General features: G+C 46.9%; 1 protein-coding gene across 1 annotated transcript in view; it reads right to left on the bottom strand.

The window, feature by feature from the left end:
* Positions 1-347: 347 nt before the first annotated feature.
* Positions 348-17,334, bottom strand: part of CACNA1B (calcium voltage-gated channel subunit alpha1 B) — a 272,146-nt gene continuing 255,159 nt past the window's right edge. Inside the window, exons 39-47 of the mRNA XM_088523279.1 lie at positions 16,144-16,252; positions 14,146-14,253; positions 12,733-12,845; positions 11,066-11,193; positions 10,219-10,345; positions 9,566-9,676; positions 4,799-5,006; positions 4,411-4,622; positions 348-1,186 (exon numbers count right to left, since the gene is read on the bottom strand). Of these exons, the coding sequence (XP_088379405.1) occupies positions 647-1,186; positions 4,411-4,622; positions 4,799-5,006; positions 9,566-9,676; positions 10,219-10,345; positions 11,066-11,193; positions 12,733-12,845; positions 14,146-14,253; positions 16,144-16,252 (1,656 nt within the window). The 3' untranslated portion in view covers positions 348-646. The remainder of the gene's footprint in view (positions 1,187-4,410; positions 4,623-4,798; positions 5,007-9,565; positions 9,677-10,218; positions 10,346-11,065; positions 11,194-12,732; positions 12,846-14,145; positions 14,254-16,143; positions 16,253-17,334) is intronic.

Here is a 17,334-nt window from a genome sequence, read left to right as displayed (position 1 = left end):
ATCAGCTCAAAGGTGCGCGGGCGGCTCCATCGGAGGGGATTGCTGTGGCTGAACATCGAGTCCCGAGGGACTGTCCTTTGTTCTCCCTCATGTCTCTCCTCTCCCAGCATCTAGGTAGATGCTCTTCCCCCTTGGCCTTGAACAAGACAAAACGTGATTCAACTGGGTTTGCGGGTGTCCGTCTGCACTCCCCGACTCCCACCCTGACCAGGAACCAGAAAACTAAAATAAATAAATACGAAACAGCCCAACGACTAAACGATGCTGATCTGGAAAGGGGTTGAGTCCTGTTTCCATCGTCGACGAGCAGCACCGTGCCCTGGGCACGGGTTCAGCCTACGGCCTACAGCTTCCAACTAGACAAGGCAGGAGGGAGGCGGGCAAGCGCAGGGGGCAGAGAGGGGCTCCCCGCGATCCTTCGTTCTTCGTGGAGTTTGTCTAGTGCAAAAAAAAGAAAAAGAGAGGAGAGCGGCTGCCCGGGTGTCTCGCTCGGAGGGGCTCGGGCCGGTGGGCAGAGCCGTCCTCGCGGCCGGGGCTGCCCTGGGGGCAGGGCTGCCGCCCTGCTGGGCCCCGGGCCCACGCGGGGCTCCGTGCACAGCCTTCCAGATGATAAAACTCATCGATTTTAAAGGGCTTTGCCATGACACTAGCACCAGTCATCCTCATCGGCCTCATGGTAATAACTACGTCCTCTGGTGCCTGTCCCGGGGCCCGTGTTGAGGCCCAGGGTGTAATGGTAGCCATTGGGGACCCGGCGGATTTGGTGCGACTGGGAGGTCAAGGACGAGACGTAAGAAGTCCTTGAGGACCTTCCTGAATTGGTGGCGACGGCCTCCTCGAAGGTGAGCGTATCCTCCGGCACCACGCGGTAGGGGCTGTCGCTGTCATCGCGGTGCCCCAGGTAGGGGTCGGAGCCGATGCGGGCCACGGTGGCGTGGGCCTGGCTCGCGGAGTCCCCGCGCAGCAAGGCGTTGTGCTCCGACAAGCCGCGGCTCAGGCGTCCCGGCGAGAAAGTGGGCAGGCCGGTTTGGAAACTGGTGAAGTGCACGGGCGAGGAGTTAGCGGTCTTGTAAGTGATGCTGGGGCGAGGGGTCAGTGGAGTCTGTGGGAGCTGCCTCCGACCCCGGCATGGGGTACTAGCACCAGATGTCGACAGCAAGGGGCTCCCATTAACTGAACCACTGCCCTACATAAAAATTGGAACAAAGCAAATCAAAAATAAAAAAGGGAAACGCCAGACGAACACAGAGGCAGGCAGGTGCAAAACAGAAGGGCAAGCGACAAGGGGGAAGAGACAAGTCACAAGAGGGAAGAGAAGCAAAAAAGAGAGAGTTTAGACGAGCACAGTCAAGGGGAAGGAGGTTCTTGAGCGATAACTAGACGGGAGATGTGGAGAGCCAGGGGACTGGAGTTCTGGGAGCAGTAGATAGGAACAGAAACAATCAGAGCATCGGTAGGACGCAAACAGCTCCAACAGAGAGGGACGGTGTCCGGGGGAAAGGCACCACACCAGACACGGGCTCGGCATGCGCCTTACCTGCGCGCTCGCGAGTGGCTCGGACGGACACCGCGCATTGCGGGGCACATTTTGTATGGTAACACTACGAGCTTCGGGGAAGGAGAAAGCTTACATGGCTCCCCCAAGAGCTGTGAAGCTCATGTTGGGCATCATTTTGGTTGTCTAAAGCCGACTGTTTGGAAGGAGGATTTTGGGGTAGATTTTTTTTCATTGTTTGGGAATTATATGTGCTTTGATTAAATAGCCCCTTCTTGCAAAGTCTCAAAAGTAACAGCTCTTAACTTCAGCAAACGGGTTCTTAAAAGAAAAATATTAAAACGCCTGGTCAGCTTCTGCTAGTTAACATTTTACATTTAGTTTTTTAATGGCAAGTGAGTGGCAGCTTTTCGTGTTACTGACATGACGTGCGGGTGTGAACTGAGCTACACTACGGAATAAATGACGTGAGGGAGAGGAACGTGCTCTGGTTTGGCCATTTCTATTTACATCCTCCCAGGCTAATACGTGAGTAACCCTGGGAGCGTGTTTTAAAATCATGGAGCCTTCGGTGACTTAACCTTTCCAGAGGAGACCTTTCATTTTCATAGTGCTGCTTTGCCTTTCCTCTAAAAATATCGAGTTGTTGCTTGTTTGGCTATCAGTCAACACTTGTTCTGCTCTGCCTCAGTTTCCCCAGGCATTTTAAGGGAAAGGTGGTGGATATCAGAGGCCGGAAACTGCTTTTTCTTTTACTTATCTTCATTTTCCCCCCTTTTCCCATCTCTGGCAGCACCACATTTGCCTGTTACGGACCTGCAGCAGATCCCTGCCCTAAAGATTAATGGATCCCAAATGGATCCCAAGTTCACCATTCGTAGCAGGGTAAAAAAAATTGTGCAGCTGCCTCTTACGAGGAAAATCCTGCAGAACTGTGCCATCAGGCTGCAGTGTAATGCCAGTGTGGGGAACGTACTTGTTGAGCACTCAAAATGCCAATAAAACCAAGCAGAACTAATTTGCTTTGATAAGCATTAAAATGCCCAAGAATATACTTTTGTAGGATATTCAAATTTCTTCAATCCAGGAAATGGTTGTGAGCTAAGATAATGACATTTTCATGCTAAAATATCTCCCCCCCCCCTTTTTTTTTCCAAATACCCAAATCTCTCATCCTACAATGTTTCTGAAAAAATAAATAAATAAGAAGTTTTTCATATCTTTATTGTGAGACAGATTTTTTTTTTTAACCAATTCTCCTGGACTAAGAAGGAAACAGTGGTATCACTCGGAAGAAACACAAACATTTCTATTTGGGTCAAACAAAGCATTTGGAGTTGGCCCCAGTGCAATGTTCTTCCCCCTTTTTTTGCACAAAAATCTCTGGGGACTTTCTTTTTGATCCAAACCTGTCTTTCAATGTTTGGCTTGACTCTAGCTAGAACCAAGCTACATTTTTGGCAGAGCACACCCGGAGTTGGCCTCGTTCTGCTTGAGAAGCCTGGTGAAATGTGCTGTGCCAGGCCTGACCCTTGGTAAAAGCTGAGTCTCCCAAGGAAAGGAAAGAGCTAACAAAGAAAATGCTTGAGAGTTAACAAGCATGTTGTTATTGAGCCAAAGTACAGCAGGAAACAGAGGGACAGAGCATCTCAGAGACTCCTTATGAAGACAAAGAGTCTTCAGCTCATTAGGACAGAAATGATATGCTGGTTTGGCTATTTTTATAATCTTCTTTTTTTTCTTGATATGACCAGGAAATGTACTAACAGTTCCACTGAAAGCAGATAAAATGCAAATCAATATAACACTTGGACACTGAAAGAACTGGCTTTCTCTGCTCCCCACAGGACGTGAAGGACGATACAGACTTCACTGGAACTGGGGGATCAGGTTCATAAAGGCAAGCAATGCTCCAATACTGATTCTTATTAACTGTGGGAAACTCTCTTTTTTTAATTATAACATACATGGTATTTAAAGCTCGGGCAAGTGGAGTCGGCAAGGAAGGAAAGGTATAGTTCTGCTAAAAGCAATGTCATCTCACCATCTCTCAAAGCAAAGAGAGAAATTAAGAAAGAAAACTCCTCTGAAAAAAGCATGAAGGCCATTTAAGCTCTGTCAGTTCCCTCTTGGATCCTATTTTTTCCTGTGTTCCCACTCTCTATTATCTTGATTTCTCCTTCTAGCTAGAGAACAGATTTGCAGATTGATTTGACACCAGGGCAAAATGACTTTTTCATTTCAACTTTCAGAAACCATGTGAAAATTAACCTGTTCCACCAAGGGAACAGCTCCAAAGCCCACATAACCTCAAGGGCAAATTAACGAGATCGCTTCATGCGCAAACCCTACTGAAATCACCACGGCATCAGGGCTAAATGTGGCTCTGGCTCTCAGGAGCCTTCCTTTCCTATACTGGATTATACCAGAATGGCATGGATTTATTTCACAATCACCAAATGCTTGCAGCACTGCACGGCTGTAGATGCTAAATCAACAAATCTGGCAGGGGATAGGCTCAGTTCTGCAGACCAGTGTAGCTTCTCACTCCACATTACTGACCTGCCTTGGCTCAGGTAAGTTTTTTTCCACCTCCACCAAGTCAGGCCAATTTCCAGGACTCCCAGGCTGCTCTGCACCAGGCTACCTGAAGCTGTTATTAAGGCTGTTGCTGTGGCAGGGGGGTCTCTGTGAAAGCATTAACTCAATGCTTTAGTAGAAGGCTATTAAAGAGCCATCAAGGGATAGTATTTCCAACCCTGGGCTGGATCTGAAGCAGTAAGCAGCATCTAAAAGCTTTTATCTCCTGCTGCCTGGCATTCCCCATTCTCTCTGATTATTTTAAATAAAACACAAGAAAAGGCACGTACACCCCTGGAGGCCTTAGGGATTTTTCCCCACCCTGCTCTCCTCACCTGTCTGTGTGGACCTTGCTCTGGCCCTCCGTTGGGTGAGGTGGGCCTGCTTTGATCAGCCGACTTGGGCTGAGAACGGTCCCGGCTGCCGTAGCGGTCGCAGGAGTAGAAGCGCTGCTTTTCAGAGGAGGAGGAGGAGTGCTGCTTCCTCTCTTGGGATCGACCGCGTTCTTGCTTCTTATCCTTGGAAGAAGACTCACCAGACTGAGCAACTGAAAGGAGAACATTGGTTGAGGCTTGATGATCAATCTGCCTTTGAACAGCCAGGTGCCTTCGAACCTCCAGGTGTGAGAGAGGGGAGCCCTTCCACACATGCAGGTGGGACCTCAAATCCACATGGAAGGAGAGCTCCCCTCCCCAGCAAGACCCCACCATGCACCTGGCTCACCAGCTTCCCCATCGGCCAGCTGATGGGCAGTCCTGTCCATGGACTTCTGCTTCTTTTCTTTCCGCCGGTGGCAGCGGTGGTGGTGGTGGTGATGGACCTGGTCGGGCGGCATGCGCTCCAAGGAGTACTCGTACAGGTGCATGGCGTGAGGACGCTGCGGCGTCAGCGTGGAGATGGAGCGCTTCATGGGGCTCGTGTCCGGAATGGGCTGCAAGGCACATGGAGCGAGACGGAGCAGGGTGAGAGGGCAGGCCTGCACCACAGCCAGCTGTTCAGCTCCCAGCATGGGAAGGGTTTTACGAGGAGGGACAGGGCAAGGAGGGAAAGGAGAAAAATGGTAAAGGTGGTATAACAAATGGGGAGAAGGACTTGTGGAATGGCAGATCTGGTGCTAAACAGGAGGAGCGAATGAGGTCTACATTTGCTGAAATGGGCTTTTCTTTTAGCTTTGTGCCCATGGGTACTGTGGGTGCAGAGCAAGATGCAGCACTTCACACCAAACACAGCATCACAGGGATCAGCGGTAGATTAGCAGGGTTACAGGGCAGCACAGTAGCCAAGCATCCCACAAAGTCCTCCAAGACTAGTTTCACCTAAAACTACTTCAGGGCCCAGAACAACTCTGAACAGGAAGGCGTGAAAAACAGTCCTGGGTATCACCTAGAGAACAAAATCAGCAATAAGAAGTGAGCAAGGAAGGCATAGGCCATTTGATAATTATATCTGAGGCATCAGATAAGCATCTGAGGATGCTTATCAAACTTCTAAACTCTTGACTTCTTGTTCTACCACTACTCTATCAAAACCTAGTGGCGAGGGCAAGCAGGATAGCAGGGCCTTGCTCCAATTCTACCAGGACTTATCCAGAAACGGCTTCTCAGGCTCATTATTGTTGTTTTCGCATCATTTGTGGCTCAAAAGTAAATAATGAGATCTCTATGCAGACTAATACAACCTCCCATGGGCAGAACTGAGCCACATCCCCATGCCAGCAGCAGCTTGGGACTCTGTTCCTTTCCCTTTGGGTTCAAAGCCTTGCAAAATGCTCTGTAGAAATCACACAAGTGTCCTGTAAAATGGCCATTCTCAGAGCTTTTCACTGCCCCACTGCTCAACCACCATTTCTAAGGCTCACAAACAAGCAAAACGATTGTTTCCTCTTCTTGCACTTTGCTGGCATCCAGGTGCTTTGCAGACTGCTTTGAGGAGGAGACAGATCTTCACTCATCCCCTAGAGGCTTCCTTGGGTCTGTTGTTACATAAAAGCTGCTTGAAAGAGGGAAGTCCTCAGACCACTGCAGTCCACCCTGCCTGGAAAGGAGCTCAGGATGTCCTCCAGTCCCTTAGGTCTTGTTTGAATCCTCCATCCAATATGTGCATCAAATGAGGTCCTGTTCTGTTCTAGCAGAACATTTACTTTGTTCATTGTAACCTTTTCAAAGAGCCTTGTATTATTTTTACTGTCTATGCTATTTTGTTTGCTTACCCAGGAATTCAGATCTCAGCTGCCCTGTGGTATTTACATAATGCGAAGCTGGGTGTTTTGCAGCTCTATTCATTATTTGAATGCAAAGAACTGCTTTGCTTCCTTCAGCACGCTGTCTCGGATATTAGGAAACTTGTATTGCGTGCAAAGTTGCCAACTGAGCTGAGTTTTATTTGCCGTTCCCTTTCTTTCAGGTCAGTCATCCAAATTTTGGTGCTTCTCAGTGGAGTCCAAGAACTCCACTGAGCTGGAACTTGTTGGAGACACAAGGAAGTCAAAGAGCACTGGCTGGGCAGCCGGGGCAGGAGAATACAATGTGGCCTCTTGCATCAGTGGGGCCCCAGGGTCTGCACCAGTTAACATGAATACATTGGGCTGCATTTGCCTCCTCCTGCAGTCCTTGCTGTGCACACTTTCAACAGGCAAGGAGTATTTTATAAATCAGAGCTCTGTGTTGACCCTCATCACTTACTGCTGAATCTGAAGGCAATGGAGGTGAAAGAGGATCATAGGGTGGCCCGATTTAGGAATTGATCTTCTGGGTAAAATAGCACCAGGAAAATAGGATCAGGAAAATACTGTCCACTAGAAACACAGATCAAGACTTCCAAAAGCCCTTTAAGAGTTGCCAGGGAGAAGACAGAAACTTCCTAACAGAAGAGCCACCCAAGGCCAAAAGAAATAACCATTCCTCTTTGGATCTGATAGTGTGCTTATTCCAAGAACAGAAGCCTCCACTGGCACTAATGGGAATTGTATTTTAGCAGACTAAAGAATATCCTTTCCAGAAAACCTGATGTGTTTCTCGTTATGCTAACGGGTGCTCACACTCCACACAAGCCCTCGGAGACTATGCCATAACCCTTGAGAGAGTTGCTAATTGCTTCTTCATTACCAAACCCCTTGTCTTCACTTGCTAAATTCCTGTGCAACAAGGCATACAAAATAAATAAATAAGCAAAACAAATGAAAAACCTTCCTGCTATTAGAGCGTGCAGCGTGCAACCGTGGATCAGGGGAGCTGAGGAGAAGGGGGTAGAGGTGGCAGCTCGTCAGTGCAACGTTGCACTCCAAATGAGAAGGGAAAAAGAAGAGGGTTAAGGAAGGTTCATTATTTCTTAACAGAGGTTGAATAGGATACAACTTAGTGCAAACTACATACTGCTAGGTAACTCCCAGGTGACCGTGCTTTGCTCCTCTGCAAACAATTCGGACAAGATGAGAGACATTATTGGAAGCAGCCCCACAGTACAGCCATTGTCAGACATCACGGCAGATGTGCAGCAGACACCATGACGAGGGGAGGGCAGGTGATGGGGAAGGAGGACAGCAAAGAAGGAGGGAGGAAGTGAGATTGAAAGCAGGTTTTTTTTTTTTTTTTTTTTTAAGAATGGAACACAAAAAGACAGAGAAATGGTGGGCAAACAGAAAGGGAAATGTACCAAAAACAGGAGGAAACAGAAAGCATTGCAAGTAAGAGTTATAAAGAACTCAAAGTTTGGGGGCACCAGAAGCAGTGTGTAAGAGGGAAGGTGCAGGGCATGGAAGGGGAAGACACACAGAAAGTACATCAGTTACTCATCTGAAGCTACAACCACCAAAACATTACATTATCAAACCAGGTTAGATCCACTCAGCTCAGAGAGGCCTGATTCACAACTCAACTAGACAGGTTTCACAGGCTGCAGCCATGTCCTGCTGGATGCATCCCATTCTTCTTCAAATGAGGGATTTGCTACTGACCATATTTGATCATGGAAAGTGGGTGTTTTGCCCCTAATTCTTTGGGCGCTTCCTCATGTAATCGTAGCTGATTGCCAACTAGACACCACCACCCTCTGGCAAATGCCTGCAGAGAGGTACCTATAGGACATTTCCTCCTGGAGGAAGCAGTGGCTTTGTGGTAGTACCAAGGGCAACCCAGAAGTTTTTCTCTCTTTGCAAGAGGGCAAATGGATCTTTCAGTCTCTGATTGTGCCCTTGTTCAGTCACGGCAGCATCAACTGCAGATTGATACTGCCATGGGAAGGAGTTTCCCAAAGAAAAGCATGTGCTATTGGTAAGTGCTTTGCCTTGGAAGGAAAAAAACTCCTTGTTGTCTGGGATAGAGAGCAACCTTTGTCTTAGGAGGGAGGATGGGAGGGAAAATGGGTTTCTTTAGGGGTCTGTTTCTTTTTTAAGCATCTTGAGTAGTGTTCTTAATAACTCAAAAGAATCCCAAGAAACAAGGTCCTATTCAATGATCTTCTGGAACTGTCTTGCAAAGGCAGCAGTCCCTTAAGTCATCTGGGAAACCTGTAAGCCAGTTAAGTGTCACTTGTGCCAGACGGAATATGTTAGCAAAACACATCTGGTGCTACTGTTGGTGTGTATTTAGGGTGCAGAGCATCTTTCGTGTTCTGCTGGCCACACAGAGGCATGAAGAATGGCACCCAACCACAGGCTACTCGCTCACTGTTTTATGAATCAGGACTCCTCAATGACAGAGATGCAGCTGTGAAAGGAAGATGTTATCATGAGGGGCTTGGTGACTGGAGAGCATCTGGGGCGATGAGTTACTAATGAACTGGTGAAATGCTCAGAAATGATCTGGGAAAACCATGGCAACCTATGTAGCAAGGAGCATGTGCAATTAGTCACCAAGTTGCTGCAACGTTCAGGTCTAAAGATGAGACTTCTTGTAAAGAAGTTAACCAAGGAAAACAAAATTCTCAAGAGCACGTTACCCATGGATGGAGTAAATGCTAAATACTATGGGAAAAGAAAGAAAGAGGGATGCTGCTTAGAGTCTCAGTGCAGCCTTCCAGCCACAGACTCCCTGATACTTTTTATATCCCCTACATTTATTGCAGAAAATCACAGCACATTTTCCATTTATTTTATGGCTAGGAGCATGCCTTGACATGCTGCTTGGATAGGTGGCATGCTATTCTCTGCTGGAAACATATGTTTTCCAGGATACTGGTCTGCAAATAATGTTGTGACTCCAGTTAATCAGAATAGATACTCATGGGCAGGTATTCAGCAGTTTGTTTCCACACAACAGGATTTTTCTGTGTTGCTTTTTGCTTCAACCAGGAATGAGTAAATCTGAGGGCAGTGCCTTGCCTACACGTGAATGCCTACAGTCTAAAGCACAAAAAGGTTTGCTACCTTTCTCCAGTTTCAATAAACATCTTTTAAAACAAATACCCACAAGCATCCTTCAACAACATGACAAGAAGGGGGAACGTACAGAGCCCCTGACTTATTCCAAGTCTGCCGCTAGCAGCGCAGCTCACCTGAGTTTCGGCAGCCAGGCGTGGCATGGAAGCTGCCCGTCCCTGGCTCTCCAGGCCTGGTTGGTGCTCTCCATTGGCAAGTGTGGGGCTGATTTCCCTCATTTCTACCACCTGATTAAATCAAGAAATAGTGTCAGTAGTAAGAACATAAACACAAGCTTCGAAGCCATCATCCTAGCAGGTTTCTTCTAAACTTTGTTTACTTCTGAAGAGATGTTGGTAGGGACAAGAGAGTAAACCAAGAGCTGTGGAGCACAGAGGTGGCTATGTTTTGACAGCACTGTCTTCAGCATGGGCAAGAGGAGCCCAAGCACTTCCATGAGCCATGGCAATGACTGCCATGCGGGGGGAGGAATAGAGGAATAACAAACTAGGAAGAAATAACGCTAGGTAACTAGGATTATTAAAACCTAGCTCCAGGTGTAGGCATTTCCAGAAGAACTGTCCACACAGAAAGTTACAGTACAAGCTATCACACATATACATATTCTTTTTCCTCTCCAAAACAATGAAGCAAGTTTTGAGTTGTTAAAAGAGAGATCAATACTCTTTTCTGAAGACAGAGGACCTTCAGCTATCAGGCAAGTGTCTAGTTTGATATCTATTGTATTGAGACACTCTGCGTTTCACTCTGCCTTCACCTTTCTGCTCACCCGCTCAACAGGGATTTCTTCTGAGCGGCCTCGTTCAAAAGCTGGTGTCCTGGTTTCATAAAACACATCCTGGGTGCGTTGAGTCCCCCAGGAACTGGACTCTTTGATCCCACCCTCTGGGGCTGGCCTGTCAGGAGGTAAAGAGGAAAGGCAGATGAGCTCTTTTACAGAGCCTTATTATTATCTTTAACCTTATTGTGATGAAGACAACAGAGTGCTTAGGTACACTTGGAGTTTTCAAAGGTTTCCCTGTCCTTGTGAAACTAGCTGCAGCACGGGCACAGTGCCTGGTGAAGCTATACAGTCTTCTGGACCCTGACAGGGACATTCTTCCATACAGAATGGAAGAACCTGCACCAACCAATATGACCAAACAATATGGCAACAATATGAGGAAGTAAAACAAAATAAATAAATAAATGGGTGTTATAGAACAAGGAAATTATATAAGACCAGTTAGACAAAGAGCTGTTAAATGGTATGGGGCAAACACAGTTGTAGTCTTACTACACTAAATTATTACGGGTGGCCCTGGCTTTCTATTCTTATACAACTCACACTGGTGTCTCACCATGGTTATTAAGGCCATATAACCCCAGACAGCTATAATTAAAAATCTGTGACAACTGTGGCCTCAGAAGAAGTGGTGGCCACAGAGCTGTACAGAGGCAGCTTGGAGCTGCCCCAGGACACCTCCCTGCCACAGCGCGAAGGGGCCACCCCGCGGGGTCCCGGGATGTGCTGCACCCTTTCCAAAGCAATCACAGCGGTAGCGCCCAGGGTTGTCACACGCCCAGGCTGCCCCTCCTCACCCCGCAGCCGCGCGAGCAGGTCCCGGGGTACTCACAGGGTGCCCCCGTTGTTGAGCGAGGCAGAGCTTTTCTGACGAAGGAACGCTTTGGCGTTGCTGAACGCTGCGGGCTGCGTTTGCTCCAAAGTGGCCTTCAGCGGGTGGAACAGTGACACCGCTCCAGGCTGCAAAGGACAAAGAAAGGCTCTCAGAGACAGCCTGGGATATGGAGAAAATGTCTGCGTCTTTCCTCCTTAATAAAATGTCCCCTGAAAGATTATCCCAGCAAAAAACACACTGACCTTCCCTGAGCTGCTAGAGGCTCTGAAGGACAATTGCTGTCTTTCTCTTTGCACAGGACAACATTGAAGAGAACATTTGTGCTACAATCCACATCTGGACTCAAAAATACTTCTCCCAGGCTGCAGAGTGCAGCAGGATTTTCCTACAATGATGGGAGCTTTCTCATGGGCTGCAAAGGGGAAGCTGTAGACAGAAGGAGCTGTTTAATTCAGGTCACAGCTTGCGACTCCAAGTCAGGTGCCGCTCTCGCCTCAGCCCGGTGTCTGTGCGAGGGACAGAGGTGGCCACAGCAGATCCTCGTCCTGTGCTTGCTCATCCTGAAGTGGTTCCATGATTGGGGATTCAATCCCAAAGCAGTTGCTGTTTGAGGAGTATATTACACATATTTATCAGACTGCCTCCTAATTATGCAACTGCCCCCTGGCCATCATAAGAAGTCTATGGAAAGCTATTAGGTACCAAGATGAGGATAAAACTCCTGCCTGAGAAAGTCCCTAAGGGCAAACCATGAAGCTCAACAGGAGAAGGAGAGGACATATCACCCTGCACTCACTCATTTCTCATGCCATTTCCCCAGATGTCACTGTGTTATCACCTTCAGAAAGCTATTAGCCTGAGCCAGTGTTCTTGTGTGTGGTCATATGACAATCTTTATGAGACAAAATCCTGAACATCTAAATCCAAAGAGAGGTTTGTCACTGGCTTCCATAACGCAAGATATTTGTGTGGTATCAAATTTGAGAAGTAGAAGTACTGAAAAGGATTTTCTTCCTGTGAACTCCTATTAAGTTGCAGGTCAGGGCTATCCTTGGAAATGGTTTTCAGTTTTAAGCTGGAATCTCAGCTTCTGACTCAAATACCACCACCCTGCCACACTGAAGGGCTATGAAGTGAATATTACAGTGTTAGTAGGGATACAGGAGATATAAAAGAACAGTAGTAAAATAACTGCTTAGGCTGGAACAAGAATCACCAACCCCTTTGCCCCATACTCCAGTGAAAATATTTCCCCAAATGTTCACTCTTTGTTTTCACTAGCAGATGCCCAAAGAAGGTGAAAGGACTGCACAACAACACAGAGAAATTTCCAAGAAATTTGTTTTGAAGCATAATTCCCATTTTTGAAAGCACCTTGGGCATTTTGCGGCCAAACTGACATTAACTCTGAATACTTCTTTGGTGTCCCAGCATGTAATCTGCTTCTGAAAATAGGACTTAGTCACCCACATCACTTGAAATTCTGGAAATGGAAATTGCTTTTTTTTTTAAAAAAAAAGATTGAGACATACAGACACTTCCAAGAGATGCTCCATATTCAAGACGGCATTTTCAAATCCTGCTTGGAGAAGCATCCAGACTTCCCAGATGAAACGAGCTCATGAGACTTGTTAGAAGTGCCCCCAGCTACAGAAAGCGAGTACCTGGCACAGGCCTCCCGGAGGCTGGTGGACTTGTTCCCTGCTGTTTTTATTCTGCTTGTAGAAGTCGAATATCATGAGTGCTGCATAGACCTTCCCCACAGTCATCTCATCGGCTGATTAAAGGACAACAAGATGTAGCAGCGACGTTCAGGTGGAGAAAGGATAAAACAAGAAGAAAAGAGTAAATCAAAAAGCAAAATAAGTATCAAAAACAAATGGGCATGTAAAACAGGAAGAAGACATCGCATTAGAATGAGGTATAAGAAAGAGAAAAAAGTGGGGGAAAGGAAAAAGGAGCAAGAAAAGATTATAACACAAAGATCAACTTTTTCCCATTCCTCCCTTCTACCTTTGCCTGCTGCTACCTTTCGTGTCTGGGGAGGACGGCCCTGTTTATAACAGGTCTCTAAGAAAAACATTCAGAAAGGCTGTGGAGGAAATAAAGAAGAAAAGAGAAAAAAAAAAAAAAAGCCAAGAAGGCTCTGGCATTGTAAGCAAGACTGACGAGAGACTTTGCTAAATTAATACCAGATCTGCAGCCAGCGTTTTATCAACAGGGAAGCATCATTTCTCTTCCTTTGAATTACAGTCAGCTGGGACATAAGGGGCTAATATTCTTTAAAACTGTATTTCATTTTTCCAGATGTCTTTTTTGCCCTCACAGCTATGCTACTGGCCTTTCCATACATGGCAGCTGAAAAAATGCTTCAGACTGAAGGGTTAAACACCAGATATAAAGGCATCAAGGGATGTGCACAGGAAAAGACTTAGGCAGTTGCTACCCTCTGATTTGCACCTCCTCAGCTCCCTCATTTTTCTTAATTAACAATGCCTTTATTGGGCTGCATGGTTTCTCATTAATCAGGAATCCAGAGCTCTCATTTTGGCCAATCAAGATAATGGCAATCTTTCCATTTTCTCAGCACATTCGCACAGGACATCATTAAATAACAAAAAGGCCTTTAGCAAAGTGCCTCACTTCTGATTACATGAGTTCTCAGCAAACTTTAATGTTCTTCTCTTGATTTTCTGGACCAGATTGATCCCAGACAGCAGAAATTGCTCTCCTTTCCCGTATGGCACAGACGGGAAGCAAGGAAAGCTACAGAAAAAAAAATATATCTCCGGAAGAGCCCACACAGGGCGATGCCTCCTTGTTGGCACATTAGAAACCCACTGAAACATCAGGAAGTACATGCCTGGACATGACCTTGGCTTGCTGACTCTGTTGATACCCACGGTATGGAGATGTGGGCTGTGAACACTGGGGAGGTGACGCCTCGATGACTTATTCTGGGCTTATTTACTGCACCATGAGGTGTCTCTGTGCCTGGGTGAGCTGGGGCAGGGCAGGCAAGGCAGCAAGCACCTGCCTGGGTGCTTAGGGCTGGCGCGTGCTGGTGGACCACTTACGTTTGTGAGGAGGAACCAACAAATCCAGGGTCTTCTGCGACAGATTGGGCCAAACCAGCGAGATCTCTTTTCTCAATTCAGCATCACACTGGTGCTGCTTCACACCTCCTGAAGGGAGGGGAGAGAAAAAGTGTGTGAGGAAAAGGGAAAATGTTGGTCCGTTCTAGGGTGCACATCAGAGAACCTGGGCTGCCTTTGCACCAGCACTTCTCCCAGGTGGCTCTGAAGGGAGCTAAGCAGAACTATACTCCCAGTTTCACCACCTTAACTAGGTGTTTAAAAAAGGAATGAATTATGTGCAGTCCTTTTCCTCCCCCTCCTTTCAGAAGCACAAGACCTAAGAGGAAAATTACCCAGCTACCAAATTACAGCAAGTCCAAGGTACGAACAGTCCCATGAATTATTACGAACCCTCTCCACTGCCACCAACCCATCCCAAAGTGTTTGGGAATGACAGAAACATTTAGAATACTGTTCTGTGTCAGCACCATCAGGCAGGAGCTATAGAACAACACAAAACAGAGCGCCCAACACAGCAGCTTTATTCAAAGGGCCAAAGTAATGTCCCAGGATGCAAGTGGAAAGTGATTAAAGTCTGTGTACAACAGGCCAACTCCCAAATGGATGCACTGCACAGCAGGCAATTAAGTAGCTCATGTGAATGACAGAGATTATTTTTCTAAGAGAAGAGTAACGGGAGAAGACTCTGGATATGCTGCTAAATGGTGGCTTGACCTCCCACATTGAATCTCATTAGGGAAGGTCTATTAAGGGCATGTTAGTCCCACTAAAGACTCAATTAAATGCAGTCCATTAAAGCTACTTAAACCAAGCTCGTAACAATAAACCAGGTCAAGAACTCACAACCCACAGCAGATATAAGCCCTAGAAAGAATCCAGCACTATCACTTGAGCTCTGTTTTCCAGTTCCCAATATGTATCCTCCCCTCCCGCAAAAAAGTACCATTTTCACCTGAAAAACACTGAATTGCTGTTGCTGACATGTAACTAGATTCATAAAGTAATACTAAAACTAGAATCATAAAACACTGCTAATTCTTAAGACTTCAGCATCCTAAGAGATAGGGTTGCCACATTCAGCAGCAATAATAGAGGTTATTACTCCAATAAGATGTTGGTTTCTGAAAACTCAGGAGGTCTTAATTGTACGCTTAGAAATGAGAGTCTGAATCTCTGTTCCCTCTCCAGGGGTGTTCCAATAGCCACAAAACATTCTCTTCTGCCAGTAACACCTACCCAAAGCAACAAAACCAACAGTTTCTACAGTGTATGAGGGAGTTAATTAGTACAGAAAAGGTAAAAAACTGGCCTGAAACCACTTAGGAAAAGCACAGCATCCTAATACAACCATGCTCTTCACCCATAACATCATTACCTCCTGTTAGTTTTTAAATTAGGTAAAAAAGTGCTTTGGCCGGTCATGCCTTGATTCTGACCCCAGACAGACTGATTAAATAGTTTAATGACCCAGAGAAGAAGTCAGTGTATTTTATTATATTGCAATGCTTAATCGGGAAGTCAAGCATATGCCTGATTAAACACTTAAATAATTAAAATTTTATCTCAAGGCAGAACACAGTTCACAGAACTCCAAGTCACTGCTTCACTACTAGCAGACAGCAACACTGCAGAAGGAGGGCTTTTTTTTCCCCCTGTTCTGCTGTCATTGCTAAGAAACAAGGTATGGAAATGGTTGTTTGTCCATATACAACATTGTCTTTCCATATACAGCAATCTGTATGTACAAGGGGTGCCATTGAGCTTCTGAGATGGCCAAACACAACCCTCCATCTCACTATCATCAGGCAGAGCAAGCCTTGGGACCCCTCTCTGTTGCCAGCCCTGTGCCCTGCTATTGCCCTTGTGGAGGTGGAAGAGGAGATTTCCACCCGCGCGAGGGTTCCTGTGGCTTCCAGAGGACTGGGGAGCTCCCACCAGCCTTCAGGCTTCGCGGCCCTCCGCCAACTCACTTCTCACCTGTGGCAAGTTTGATTTCGAGAGCAGTCCGGATCAAGGCCATCAGCGTTGAGGTGAAGTGGACGGTTAAATCCTCGGGCGAGATGGGCATGTTCATCCGCACCAGGCGCTGCAGGGAGAAAGGGAGCTGCTGTGAGCGTTGGTCAAGACTTCTCCCTCCACCCCTCCCCTGAGCCCTTGGTCTTAGAAATGGCCAGAACACAAATGTTTGCCCTTCTCACATGCAAATATGTGCAGGGAGCCAGAACTCATCTTCCCCAGAAAGATGTCAAATTCTTTTTTTTTTTTTTTTTTTTTTTGAGCATGTCTGAATTGCAACGTTCAGCTCTCAAACAACTGCTTTGCCAGCATTTATACTGCAGTCCTACCGAGATACCTTTTTCCAAAGCAAACTGATCTGAACATCGTCATCCCAGTCTGGAGCCCAGGCCTCTGCTCCAGCTTCACGGCAGCCTGCAGCCTTCAGACATGTGGTGGACCCCACGCGTCCCACTCGGGCTCTCCGTGGCAGCGCAGAAGCTGCCCAGCTCCTCGGTGAGCATCACGGCTCGCCTCCCCCGGAGCGCCGCGGCAGGAGCTGCTCCACAGAGCTGCCTCCTCCATTCTTCCCTGCATCACTCAAAGCTGCCTTCTGTATTTTGGCTGCTTGTGTTTGGCACAGTTGGATCTGGCTGCTCCTCACTAAAGGTATAGAATAGGCTTGCTATTAGAGAGACTTCTGCCACATGTCTCCTCTCCTTGTTGGCCCCTCTGGAGCTCTGAAGGTCTCTTCCTCTTCTTTCGGTTAATGAGATGCACAGCTCCAGGCCATACTCATGTGGGAAGGGGCTGGATTAGTGACAGCAAGATAATAATGTCCCCCTCCTATGTTCTTTCATTTTGGACATTAAATCATCTCTCAATATCACTATAGAGCTTTCTAAGATCTTTAGACTATTCAGCAAGTTCTTTCTCATCAACAGTCAGGGCCATCTCTGATTAGGGCAAATTCACCACTCTTGCAGGTAATGAAGTGCTGGAGATTGCACCAAACAAGGTGCCTTGGAGACTGCGTCTTCTCACGGTGCCTGGGCCCAGAGCATTCACTTGGCCGCTAGTTAGAAGTCCCCTCCAAGCCTGGCTGACAATCTTAGCAGTACATTTAAAGGATGGCATTCTTCTCCTTCAGCAATCTCATGATTTCTCAACAAC

This window comes from Tinamus guttatus, unplaced genomic scaffold (genome assembly GCF_059628265.1).
Source record: "Tinamus guttatus ecotype Peru unplaced genomic scaffold, ASM5962826v1 Tinamus_guttatus_pri_ptg000177l, whole genome shotgun sequence".
NCBI lineage: Eukaryota > Metazoa > Chordata > Aves > Tinamiformes > Tinamidae > Tinamus > Tinamus guttatus.
Note: the sequence above shows the minus strand (reverse complement) of the source record. Positions and strands in the feature narration are given on the sequence as shown.